The 13,994-nt window shown below is 27.5% G+C and overlaps 3 protein-coding genes across 3 annotated transcripts; 2 read left to right on the forward strand and 1 right to left on the reverse strand.

Moving 5' to 3' along the window:
- Nucleotides 1–1,119: 1,119 nt before the first annotated feature.
- Nucleotides 1,120–5,279, forward strand: LOC103571408 (ER membrane protein complex subunit 6). The gene is made up of 5 exons (XM_014439898.2): nt 1,120–1,269; nt 4,031–4,191; nt 4,269–4,361; nt 4,463–4,482; nt 4,948–5,279. Exons 1-5 carry the CDS (start codon nt 1,230–1,232, stop codon nt 4,976–4,978), a joined length of 345 nt encoding a protein of 114 aa, XP_014295384.1. The 5' UTR covers nt 1,120–1,229; the 3' UTR covers nt 4,979–5,279.
- Nucleotides 5,280–5,461: 182 nt separating this feature from the next.
- On the reverse strand, nt 5,462–9,634 carry LOC103571407 (excitatory amino acid transporter). Its single transcript, XM_014439897.2, has 10 exons — nt 9,456–9,634; nt 9,194–9,383; nt 9,048–9,123; nt 8,776–8,974; nt 8,033–8,252; nt 7,569–7,853; nt 6,469–6,702; nt 6,212–6,406; nt 5,780–5,914; nt 5,462–5,698 (listed from the first exon to the last, which is right to left on the reverse strand). The coding sequence occupies exons 2-10, from the start codon at nt 9,259–9,261 to the stop codon at nt 5,506–5,508; spliced, it is 1,605 nt and encodes a 534-aa protein (XP_014295383.1). The 5' UTR covers nt 9,262–9,383; nt 9,456–9,634; the 3' UTR covers nt 5,462–5,505.
- A 2,711-nt stretch (nt 9,635–12,345) lies between these two features.
- Nucleotides 12,346–13,792, forward strand: LOC103571417 (putative ankyrin repeat protein RF_0381). Its single transcript, XM_008549575.1, has 3 exons — nt 12,346–12,483; nt 12,836–13,085; nt 13,431–13,792. The coding sequence occupies exons 1-3, from the start codon at nt 12,346–12,348 to the stop codon at nt 13,790–13,792; spliced, it is 750 nt and encodes a 249-aa protein (XP_008547797.1).
- Nucleotides 13,793–13,994: the final 202 nt, after the last annotated feature.

Consider the following 13,994-nt stretch of genomic DNA (forward strand, 5'->3'; position numbering starts at 1 on the left):
GGTTAGAGTACTCCGCCTGGCCGAAAAATAACCCGGCTGAAAACTTAAGTTGGATACCACGGAGGTGTCTCGGCATAAAAAGACAAAGATATGTTTAAGTAAATAAGGGAAGAGAAGAAAGACGAGAGTAGACCAAGTGGCTCTTGGCTATTTTGAGCAATTGAGCCGAACAACTTTTCACGACGCCCTGAACTGAACTACTCCCAGGATGATTTTTGAGAACCCTCGGTCGTTTATTTTATTTATTTATTTATTTATTATACTAAAATTTTTTTAAATTTTTATTTCAAAATCACATTCTGATTCTTCCGTAAGCTCAATATACGAATACATGAAAAAAAAATTGTTTAATAAATTAGTCATTATAATTAAATATTTGGGAAAATAAATACTTGACTTAAAGTTTTGAACAAATATAAGATGAAAGTTTTGTAAAATAGGTCATCGATGACATTATATTTATATATATTCTTAAGAAAACTACTTAATAGATGAAACTACATTTAATTTATTTATAGTACTGACGATGTAACAATTCAAAATTATTTAAAAAATTATCATTTTCTTATTCATTTTATACTTAAGTCGTGCGTGGGTTTAGTTTTTAAAAACAAATAAAATAAAATTTTATAAAGACAAACCATTGTTACGTAAAAATAATATAAGAAAATTTATAAATTTGTAAATTTTAAATAACTAAATGAATAAATAAAAATAATGAAATTAAAAAAAAATTGCGCGTACTGATTTTTCATTTATTCAAATATGCATTTTTAAATTTTCATTCTGCTTAAATATTATTTCTTTATTCAAAAATTAAAAAAATTCCTACTTGTCAGTTAAATTCACAGTCATTAAAAATAGTATAACTCTCAAGTATCGCCTTGGAGCGGAATTTAAGTCATGTATTTATAAATTCACAATAACTTGAGACACATTATTTTTAAAATTTAAATTTTCCCGCACTAGTATAATCATTACTATTATTATTATATTATTCTATACCATTTAATCGATAAGGTAGTAAGTGATTTATTTATCTACTTACCTACTGTGCAATTTATTTTTCTTATCGGCAAATGACCTATTTATCGACTTGGAATTTTTATTATTTATTAATGAATGACAAGACACACGTAGACACAAATATTGTTTGTAATCATATTTTGACTAGTATGTGTATTTAATTGTTGTTGAATAAATAAATTATAAAATATATAATTATTAAAATGTCTGCGAAAAATCGTAGCAAACAAGATAAAACTAGTGGTATGTTTTTATTTATTATTATTTATTTATAAATATTTAAATTCTTTATAATAATGTTGAGGTTACGATTAATTATTTAAATTATTAATAATTAATTATTGGTAGATAAATTTCCCAATTATGGAAATTTAAAACTACGTTTAATGTTTTTCATATTTTTGGTTTTGTAATTTACTTTTAATTTAATATCTCATATATATTTATAGAGATTTGTTGTAAATTGTTCAAAATTTAAAAGAAGGTAATCGATGTCTATATATGTACTGTAGTTTATATCTAAGTTATTGACATACTTGTCATATTTATTGACACTTGTAAATTTATTGATGACATCTTGAAATCATATTTTGTATTTTAAATAATTTTTATGTTAAATTTATATTAATATTAAAATGTAATGTTTGATTTTACTGATTAAATTTTGATAGAATAATGATTTTATATTTTAGGTTAAGCCGGTGAAATTTTTATATTGAACAAGTTGACAGCTTGTCAGTAATTATTATTAATTTTTATGATGCCGAAAATAACAGACGTTAGGAATTTATGTACCTGAAGATCGAAACGTTTTTCGCGCAATAAAAAATGAAAAATTGAAAGTAAAATTCTACTGAATGACAGACGTTTGAAATTTTTCACATACAGATACTAGTATGTCAGTCAAAAATCTTAGACCATCCCAAACTTTCGAAACTACTTCTTAAGCAGTCGGATTACATAAATTTTGTTCATTTTCGTTGCGCAAAGCACGTTTCAATCTTCAGGTACACAGAAATTTGTTTGTTTTTAAATGAAAAAATTATGGTTGAAAGTAACCGACATCTGAAAATTTTAATGTTTTTAATTACCAAGTTGAGAGCATTCTCAGACAGTACCCACAGCTGAAAAACATACGATGACTTTTTACTGTCGTAACGGTGTTAAAATCTTATTAATTAATAAAAAAAAATTTAAGTATTGATTCAAAAAAGGACAACGTAGAAGTAATTTTGCCGAGATATAAAATTCAAAAAAAATTACTTAGAGTTATTATCAGTTAGGAGTTAAAGGAAATTTTTTGAATAAATTTTAGCCTACAAAATTTGAATTATAAGATTGACATGAAGATTTTACTGTAATTTATTTAACAAATTTCGTTTAACTCCCAATTGATATCAATTGTATTTTTTTAAAAATTCTATTTCTCGGCGAAATTACTTCTACGTTGTCCTTTTCTCAATCAATGCTCTAATTTTTTTTAATTAATTAAATTAAATTTTGATACGCTTATCCCTGATTAAAAACTCCAATTGAAACCGCTGAATTACGATTGACTCCGATTGAAATCCGATCGACTCTCAATCAAAATTCATTGGTTTCAATCGGAGTTTTTAATCAGAGATGACAATTGAGAGTTATTGAAAATTTTTAAAAAGTGGGAGGCACTGTCTGAAAATGGCCTTAATTTTTGTCAGAAAAATTTGTAACAAATACACAAGAAATTTTTTTTTAAATTCTTCACATGCACTTTGAAAAATTTTTTTCCTGTCAGTATTGACCTTGTTTATTGAAAATAAATAAATTTTTTGAATAACAGCTACTTTAAAAGATAAAAATTTAAATACTAGCAGAAAAAAAAGTTTAAAAAATGCATATCAAAAACTTCTAGTAATATTTTAATGCATATTTTTTACAATCTATTATAATGACTAGTGCTCATTAATAAAAACATTAAAGTTTTCAGATATCTGCTAATTGCAGCACCATCAATTTTTGTTTTATGAACAAATTTTTAAAAGTCTGTTCTATGCATTATTTATATTAATATTAAATTTATTTAATTCAAATTTAAAAAATTGATCAGTTGTCTACTGATTTCACTGTCATTAATTATTAGTACCGCAACAACTATTTTTTAATAAATAATCATTAGATCATATTTGCAAAAAATATTTCATCACAATTACAAATATTTGTTTCTTATACTAAATATTTTTTTCCTGAATACCAGAGTAAAAAAATTTGCCAACAATAATTGTTGCAAATTAATAAAATAATTCTGTGCATAAAAATTATTGTAAATGTTTTCAACTCCAACATATTTTTAAATATATATTAGATACTTCAAAATATGAATAGTAATTAGTAAAAAATATTTACTATCTTAAAAATATTATCTTAACATTCTCATAATATGAAAAATCTGAGATTTAAAAAACTTGTCAATTTTTTAAAATGAATAAAAAATAATCAGTTTTTATAATATTTTTTATATTAAAAGCAAATTATCATTGACAATGATGATTCAGTTAAATATTTCATCAGTTTACTTGTTGTATAGCTATTGATTTTTTTCATATTATTTTAATCAAATATTAATTTAAATGTAATAAAAGAAAATACAGTCTACTTATCATAGTACATTTGATAATAAATATATAATTGTTTAGTTTAAATAAAATATATTATACCGACGTTCAAATTAGCAAATTGTCTAATTTAATATTTTTTAGTAAGTGATTTCGTGCAACTTTTAGATACTAACAGAAAAAATATTATTTGAGTAACCTAGATAAAAATATTATACATTTACTAGACATGGAATTGATTTTTAGATGAAAAAAAAGGAGGTTTTTTTGAAATGGAGTTAGATAATTAGCTAATTAGAATGTTGATACTTATGTATATTTTCTGTATTTTTTGATGGCCGCAAGGAGGTTCAACTGCATGGCCTTAAAATAATAAATAATAATGATAATTGTTTTGACATTTTATTTTTTAGATGTAATAGCATACAGTGAAGGTGCTGTTAGAAATAATGCAGCAGTTGTTGAATACTGTAAAATATCAATGTCAGCATTATCCGGTGGCACTGCTGGTTTATTAGGACTCACAGGTCTCTACGGTTTTGGTTTTTATATCTTCGCTGTTGTTAGTTTATGGGTACGTTTTTTTAAATTTTTTAAACTATTAATTAGCCTTCCAATTATTTACTAACATATATTATTTTTTTTTTTTAGGCAATGTTATTAATTAAAGCCAAAGGAAATTGGAAAAAATATTTTATTAGTCGTTACAGTTTACTTACAAATGGATTTTTCGGCGGTTTATTCGTATCCTTTAAAAATAATTATTATTACTTGATAAAATAATTAAATTTTTTACAGTGTCATATTTTCCTTAATTCAAATATCATCATCATCATCATCTGCAGACGTACATTTTATTCTGGACGTATCCTTTCAAATATTTAATATATTAATTTTAAAAATAAAGCGCGTAGTTTTAAATCTGTTCGTAGTATTCGCCCGGTTGTGAAAATAACCGCAAACTTTAAAATTAATTTCTGGAAATTAAGTAACGTTTTGTATTAAATTTCTCATGCATAAAAAATTACTAGGAGTGTGCGCTTTGTTCAAAAGTTCGAATTATTCGTAAGTTTCCGAATTATTTGTAAATTTTCGAATCGTTCGTAATTGTTCTAATAACTCCAGAGTTTTTTTTTTTTTTTTTGAAAGACTTAAAATTGTTTGACTCAAATCCAATTCGCACACCTCTAGAAATTACTCAAAAAATGAAGTAAGAATTTATGAAAAAATAAATTTTTTATTTTTCATAGATGCCCAGTTTTAAAACTACACGCCTTAAATATTAATACAAATAAAAATAAAAACAAATTTTCCTTAATACAAAATATAGATTCCTCTATGGTATGGTCCATGTTTATTGAAAACTAGGAAAATTTTTGTAAATAAATTGCACGTATTGATAATGTTATTATGAGTGACTTTCCACTTTTTCACATTTTGAATTATCAATGTTGATGTCTAAGAAAATAATATATTTAAAAAAAAAACTATTGAATAATAGGCTACTAGTTAATTGTTTGATAAAAATTATATAATTATTTTCATCATAATACGTCAAATCTACAGTAATTATGGTTGTAATTAATAATAAAATGATAAAGAAGACGAAGAAATAAAACGCAATGAAAAACCAAAAGTAGAAATAAAATTAAACAAGTGGCATTTAATTTAATTTTTATCTAAAGAAGAAATTACAATAATTATAATATTAATAATTAATAATAATAGTGTTAATTGCATTGAAGTTTTGTATTTCGCATGCTCATGTACTTCATTTAATAAACATCAAAATGTTCAAATAAGTCACGCGAACTTCAATATAAATTTATAAAAAAATATTGTAAAAAATATTAATTATAATTTTCTTTAGCTTATCATCAACTTTAGTTTATATTTTTGTTTCCGATATATTAACAACTTGGGGATGAATTTCGGAATTTTCATCTTCGGTGTCGCCTAATTCCATAGATTCCATTTTTTTAGCTTGATCTACTAAATCAAGTTCATCTTTACTCAAATGATAAACTATTCCTGCCCCAAAGCCATCACCGAGAACATTTACTGAAGTCCTCAATCGATCTCTAAAGTTATATAAAACCAATTAATCGAATTGATTAAATTTATGAATTAAAATAAAATAAAATAATGAATTAATTAATTACAGTAACCAGTCGACAGCAAATAGAAGAGAAACATCATTTGTTGGCAGTCCTAAGGCAGTTAACACTAGTAACATTGTTACCAAAGCCGAACTTGGTATACTAGCAGCTCCGATACTTGCAAGCGTGGCAGTAAAACTTAAAAATAAAATTTAAATTTTATTTAAAGATATATAGGAGTGTGTAAATAGTTCGAACTTTTGAATTTTTCAAATTAATCGTAAGTTTTCAAATTATTAGTAAATTTTCGAATTATTCGTGAATTTTCTTTTGAATGACTTAAAATTGAATATTTTAAAGCTGATCAGAATTTTTTTGATTCGAATCGATTAATTTAAAAAGTTACAAATAATTCAAAAACTTTCTGATTATTTGATTCAATTCGAACACAATTCGCACGCCATTGAAGTTATGGTAAAAGATATAAACCGATACCTGACTGTTACAATATCACCAAAGCTTAAATTTATTCCATTTAGTTGTGCTATAAAAATAGCAGCAATCGCTTCATATAATGCTGTGCCATCCATATTAACAGTTGCTCCTACAGAAACAACAAACCGAGTAACGCGAGCATCTACTTTATTGTTTTCTTCTAAACATCGAAATGTTATTGGCAATGCAGCTGCACTGTAAATTATTTATTCTATTTATTAATATTTATTTATTTATTTAAGTATGGAAACAAATACCTTGAAGCAGTTGCTGCTGCTGTAATCCAAGCTTGAACCATTCCTTTGAAGAAAGTCGCTGGATTTTTACGAGTTATTACCCAAAATATTAGTGGAAGAGTTATTAAGCCGTGAATTAATAAACCAATTGCTACTGTGATCATATAAAAACCTAACATTTGTGCAGTTGATACGATATTATCAATAGACATAACTTTACCGGCTATTAAACACATTATTCCAAAAGGCGAGTACCTAAAAAATTTTATTTACATCAGGTAAAAAAAAAAGTTTACAATAGTATATTACACACCTAGGGAGGAAAGTATGGCATTCCAACCCATGTGTATAATTGCCTAAATTTTGGTCTCTGTTTATGGGAAGAATAGCGCATGCGCTAATTTTTATCATTTGTTTTTTCATAACCTTTCGTTACTCGCGTCCACTCGCCCGACGATTTTCATCGTGTGTGGCGAGCACTGCTATCCATGCTAAATGAAATGCGACGTTGCCAAACCATAATGCAATAATGAATTATTTTTTACAGTAACAACAGTTCGTTTGGCAACGTGGTCAAAAAAATTGAGTTGACGATTTAACTGCGGCTTTGTCACATTCTTTTTATACATAAGTACATATTTAACAATAACATAGATTTCAAAAAGAGAATTAGTTAAGTATAAAGTCACAAATACCCATACAGTAATTTTTATTGCAATGTTAGTCAAAAAACCAGTGTCACGCTCATAACCCCAGACAGCATTTTAGTCGGAATGAATGCTTTACTTGGTCTTTTTGAAGGCGTCCTCAAGAAGTCTTATGATGACATCCTAAAGGTGTCATTTTGAAGAACTCTTAATTAAGAGTTCTTGAAGACTCCATAAATAAGATGTCAGTTTTGTGACGTCTAAATGTATTCTTTTTTTAACTTCTTTATGAAGTCAAAATTAGGAGCTCCTTAAAGATGTCACGGTAAATTCATACTGAAATCTTATTTGCGAAGTCAGATAAAAGAATTATTTTTAAAGACGTCTTACTGAGTTATGGTGTATGGGTATGGTGAAAAAGTGAAGTACTATACTTAAAAAAAAATTAATCAATGAAACTAATAGGATTCTTACCAAATTATAACGAGATGAACAATTTTCATAATTATTTCATTGAGCGCGCCAAAAAAATCAACCATTATTTGTGCTTTAGGACCTAATTGACCTACTAGAATTCCAAAAGTTATACAAAATACAATCATTCCTAACACATTAGTTCCATCTTTGTAAATAAGTGTACGTTCAATTACAGTTTCACTGTTATTGCTTCGTCCAAATACTACAATAACTGGTTTTTTAACATACGTAGTTTGGACTTGCTGAAAACTTGCTTGGATTAAATTCTCTGGGACCATATTGCTAAAGATAATTTAATAATTTATTAGTATTCTCAATAAATAATTAATATAAAATATTGAAAGTGAAGCGAAACTTTGATATCCAAGTAAATATTGATATTGATTGATTTACTTTGTCATCGATCTTACGACAAAAATAAATTTTAAGTATTAAAACAAAAAGTATTGTCGGAGTATTACCGTCCAATATCTAAGAGAGCATCTAGAGTAGAAACTTTTGAAGCATCTGAAGAGAAGGCTGAAGTTGTAGAGACAGAATTTTTAATTCGTGGATCACCTGGATGAATAGTGATGACTACAGCGATTCCGACAATTGCAGCTAGAAGTGTAGTCACTGTGTAGTAAGTCAGTGCTCTATAACCCATTCTTCCGGAACTTCTAGGATCCATATGAGCCATTCCTTTAATTATCAATCAGTAAATTAAAATAAAATCTATTAATAATTTCAATACAATGAAGGATACAAGTAAATAATAAGGGTGTGCGAATGGTTCGAATGCACGAATTATTAGTATCAAATCAAATTTTTCAAATTATTCATAAATTTTCGAATTATCTGAAATTTTTCGAATAATTTTAAACTCGCAAGTATTCGAAAGTTTACGAATAATTCCAAAAATTTTTTTGGAATGACTTAAAATTGTTTAGTTTTTCGAATAATTTAAATTTTTGTCAGAGCTAAAACACGAATCTACGAAATAATTATTTTTGGTTACTATAAATACTAAGCCCTCCATTACATAAAAATTGAATATTTGAAAGTTGACCAAAATTTTGTCGATTCGAATCGAGTAATTGGAAAAGTTACGAACAATTCAAAAACTGTCAGATAATTTGAAAAGATTCGAATAAATACGAGAAGATTTGAATTATTCGATTCGATTTGAACCCGATTCGCACACTTGTAATAAATAAATAATTACCGGTAATTAATGAAGAAATAATTAGAGGTAAAATAAACATTTTTAGTAAACGCATGAGAATTTCACCAGGATAATTTACAAGCATTATTGTGTCCGATGATAAATTTGCTAAGCGTCCAAGAAACCCTAGTCCTAAGCCAGTAAATACTCCGACGATTGTTAGTACCAGTAATAGATTCATTGAAAGCCATTTAGTAAACTAAAATAATTATTATAAATTACAATTATATATTTATAAATAAAAGTTTGTTACTTTATTTTTATTTATTAACTCTATTTAAATTATGACGTTTAGGCTTATCAGGATCAGGAGTTTTTTCTTCTTTCTCCGTAGCTTCGACATTTAATCTGTAAATTAAATTTATATTTTTTATGTATTTAATTTTTTAAAACTGTTTTATTTATTTAAATAACGTACTGCGATTCTGGAATTTGAGCGCCTCGTAAGACAGCGACTGCTCCACTTATTCTTTGCTTCAAAGACATTTTACTAATTTTAAATCAATTTTTAAATTTAATATTTTTAAAAAATATATATAAAATTCAAGTGTTTCTTATTTCACACGATAGTAAAAAACATTTTAAAACAAATTTAACGAAATCACATTCTAAAAAAAATAAATTATTATAATAATTTTATGTTTCGTTGTTACATAAATTCAAAATAAATATAAACTTACTCATTTCTGATACTGATGTAACGTAACTTATATTTTCAAATTTAATTGACTTATTAGTTAACAATAATTAGGTGACTTTTAATTAAGAAAAAATTTTTAGGACTTGGAATACTTTTAGCTTGACACAAAAAATTTTATCGTGTGGCTTAGATGCTCAATCAGTTAGCTAAAGTGCTTCATCCAGGATGCTGATGACGCGGGATGATGAGGAGCGAAGGGGAATGGAAATTTTACGAAGGGGTCATCGCTAAAGAGAAGGGATTCACAGGAAAAAGTAATTTATTAAATTATGCCATCAATGAGGTGGCTGGGTGTCGTCTCCTACTTAAATATAAATAACAAAAAAGCCCTCTCTTACACATTATCTACTATAAATATCATCAAATCCCCATTAATCTTATAAATTCATTGACATTGAATTAAATCTAGGCCAAAATATTATTATATATATATTTTATACACTTAAGGTTTGTTTTATTTAAACAAATTATATGAGTATGAGTACAATTATGATATAAAATAATCATTTATTTTCTTAAGGGCATTTATGCCCCTCCCCCCGACTTTTTAAAAATATTCAATGGCTTAAAACTGTCATGGCCGTAATAAAATTTTATCAATTAATTTAAAATAAATTAAAGCGTTAATTTAAAAACGGACAACGAAGTTGCAATTAGCTGAGATTTAGATTTGAAAAAAAAATTACTTACAATTGTTATTAATAAGGAGTCAAAGAAAATTTGTTGAATAAATTTTAGCCTACAAAATTTGAAAATTTGAACTATAAAATTGACATGATTTTACTGAAATTTATTTGACAAATTTCGTTTAACTCCTAATTGATATCAAGTGGGAGTAATTTTTTTTTAAATCTAAAAAAAAATTTAAAAAGAATACTTTTGTAAGTATTAAATTTCACGAAATTTTCACTGGATAAAAGTTTGCTTTTTATGATTATTATAATTCATAATTTAATTTTTGACACAAAATAAGAAAATTTTTCCTAAGAAAAATTGAAATCGTGCAAAAGAAGTAGTCATTAAAAATATGTGATCAGTAATTTAATCGTAAATTTTTTTATAATTATTTCTGTAGATATGTGGAAATAAGATTTACAGATGTTGTTAAAACAAAAAAGTTTTGATTCCGAATTTTTTGAATATAATGAATTACAAATATCCCACAATTAAAGTTACCTCCTTTTGAGTTAGATAATTAGTCTTATGAAGCCAATAAATGTTAAAAATACTTTCGTATAACATTAAGTGACATTACTTCTTTAGAACATCTCTGATAGATATTCGTAGGTCCATGCAATAAATTCGTCCATTAATCACATCAGCGTAGGGTAAAACCCAATGAGAATCATTGATATTTGTAGGAAAAAATAGCTGTATTGTTATTTTAAACTTGTTGCAATTCGTTGAAAATTCTCCAACATTTTTACACCTTTTCAAAAAAATAATTGAGCTTAAATCACACAAAACATAAGCAACTGTTGAATAAAATTGTGATTCTAAAATAGCCAAACTACTCTACTTGTAATCTAGTTTTTATCATACAATGAATTATAGTCTTCACCAAGTAGATAAATGAATCTAGTATCGTCGTTGGCATTTTTTATAAGCGCAACAGAGTACATACGGGGAGCAGTCGGGCCATAATAATAGTTCATATTTTTTACAGTACAATTATTATTTAAAACTTATCTGGCTTATTGACTGGCTTTATTTTTTTTTTTTTTTTTTATGACAACTCAAGATTCGTTTAGATTTAGTTCAACATAGGCAGCATTTAATGATTCAAACAACCGATCAATAAATTGACCGGCTTTTGATTGTTCTAGATTCTCGATTTTTGTGTTCTTAAAATGGTTCTCATCAGCATTACTATTACAATGATAATAATACTGACCAGATAAGTAAAACTGGTAATAATTTGCTGTTTATTAAGTAACCCATATAACAATCTTTTTCAATTCTTGAGCAAGAGTGCTCTCAAGATCGATACACGCTAGTATTTTTTTCTGCGCATGTGTTTTGCTGCAGATACTTGTGACCAGATTTAAATTGCAAGTCTAGTGCAAGCCTTACACAAGAAATTCGTGCCAGATTACAACTCAATTCTGGAGGAAGGCTAATACCCATATATTAAAATGACGTTTTGATAAGTTCTGAATGAGTTCCTATTTATGATTTGGACGTCTCATCAACATATTAAAGAAGTCTTTAAAAAGTTCTTAAGATGCCGAATGAGCCACCTAGCAAACTCAGTAAGACGTCTTTAAAAAGAGGTATCAAAGAGTTCTTTTTTCTGACTACGCAAATAAGATTTCAGTATGAATTTACTGTGACATCTTTAAGGAGCTCCTAATTTTGACTTCATAAAGAAGTTAAAAAAAGAGTACATTTAGACGTCACAAAACTGACGTCTTATTTATGGGGTCTTCAAGAAATCTTCATTAAGAGTTCTTAAAAGTGACATCTTTAAGAAGTCATGATAAGGCTTCTTAAGGATGCCTTCAAAAAGACATCGTAAAGCAGTCATTCCGACTTGAAAGCTGTCTGGGTAGTTGAAAATAGTTGCGCATGGCTTGCTTAAGAACTGCTCAAAGCTCGAAATTGACCTTGAGTCTTGATCAGATTTTAAGCAAGGCATGTGTAAGTACCTACTGTAAGTTACTGGTGCAAGAAATGCGTCAGACACTTTTCATTGCACCGTGTTCAAGATATCTTTAATATTATTGCGTACGATACTATGAGCAAGACATAAACAAATCTTGACATAGGTTTTTTGATACACGATCTTGCGTAAGACACATACGTAGAAAAAGACACTAGCAGCTAGGATGAGAACTAGAGAGACCAACAAAAAAAACTTGCAGCCTGAAATGGCGGCAACGGAAGAACCGCCCAGTAAAAAAACTAAATACTCTAAACTCCGTAATAAAATATCAGAAGAAGAAATGGATACTGATATTATACCAGAATTAATTCTTCCTGTTACGATTAAGAACGAAGACATCAAAGCAATTGATTATTTATTGAATAAAAAAATTGACGTTAACATTAACCGAGAATCCACCATCAGCTCTCTATTTAGCCGTCGAAGCACAAAACATAGAGATAATTAATAAGTTAGTTGACCATAAAGCCGACTTTGGCATTATTTATGAAAATAAAACAGCTTTGCATCTCGCTGTTGAACAAGGGAACAAAGCAATCGTCAAAATACTTCTAAAAACTAATTAAAATAAAGGTAAAGTAGACATAAAAACTGAAGGCCATCTAACACCCCTTGTTGTAGCTATCAAGTCCGGTAACTTTGAAATATTTCAACTATTATTAAACTCTGGAGCAGATATCATAAAAATTATTTAGGAAGATAATCCCCTGTACTATACAGCCCGAAATAATGCTGTCGAAATAGCTGAGTATTTAATTAACCGAGGAGCTAGAGTTGATATTTACCCATCAAAGTACTCGTCACCATTTTATCATTGCACGCCATTACACGTCGCCATTAAGTTTGAAAGTTTTGAAGTCGCTCAGATACTAATAAATAAACGAGCTAGCGTTCATACTAAGACAGAAAATGGTAAAAAACCACGAGACTTAGCGATCGAAAAAGGCAATTATCGAATATTCAAATTATTAGTTGACTCCGGAGCTACTGTGGATTAGTCTTACCGAAATATCAATCGATTACATTAGGCAGCTTATCATAATTCATTAGAAATTGCTCAGTATTTATTTTCTATATATAGGTGATGACATTAATTTTTATTGTTCCTACAAATAGTCAGACTTTCGTCGGTATACTCCATTACATGTTGCTATTCAGCAAGAAAGTGTCAACGTTGCTAAATTTCTAATTAACAACAGTGTTGACGTTAATATTTGTGGGAAAAACGGCGAATCACCGCTTAAATTGCTATTGAAAAAAATAATTACGAGTTATTTCGGTTACTTTTAGATGCTGGAGCTAAAATCAATGATTTCCCGAATAAAGTTCTACCTTTACATCAAGCTATTGCTGTAAATAATGATAGCGTTACGAAACTTTTGCTCAAACGTGGGGTTGATATTAATGTAATATGTACATCTCCAGTGTCTAAATATTTAAATTGCACGCTACTGCAACTTGCAGTAAGCACAGAAAATTTTGAAATCGTAAATTTATTATTAAAATATAAAGCGGATGTTAACAAAAGCACTAAAAAGTTAGGATCACCCATTGGAATAGCTGTGGATCAGAATAATTATGAGTTGTACGAGTTGCTATTAAAAGCTGGTGCAGATATTAATAAACCTTCGAATATGAGACTGTTACATTGAGCTGTTGGTGCAAGTAATTATCGTATAGTTAATGAGTTAATTAAACGCGGTGCAGATGTTAATGCAATTAATAGATCTAAAACTTCAGAGTATTACAGATGCTCACCATTACAAATTTCAAAAATGAAGAAAAATAAAGAAATAGCAACATTGCTTATTAGTAAACAGACAAAAGATGATGAAGAATTTGTTAAAACTCCAC

Source organism: Microplitis demolitor, chromosome 7 (assembly GCF_026212275.2).
Source record: "Microplitis demolitor isolate Queensland-Clemson2020A chromosome 7, iyMicDemo2.1a, whole genome shotgun sequence".
Classification (NCBI taxonomy): domain Eukaryota; kingdom Metazoa; phylum Arthropoda; class Insecta; order Hymenoptera; family Braconidae; genus Microplitis; species Microplitis demolitor.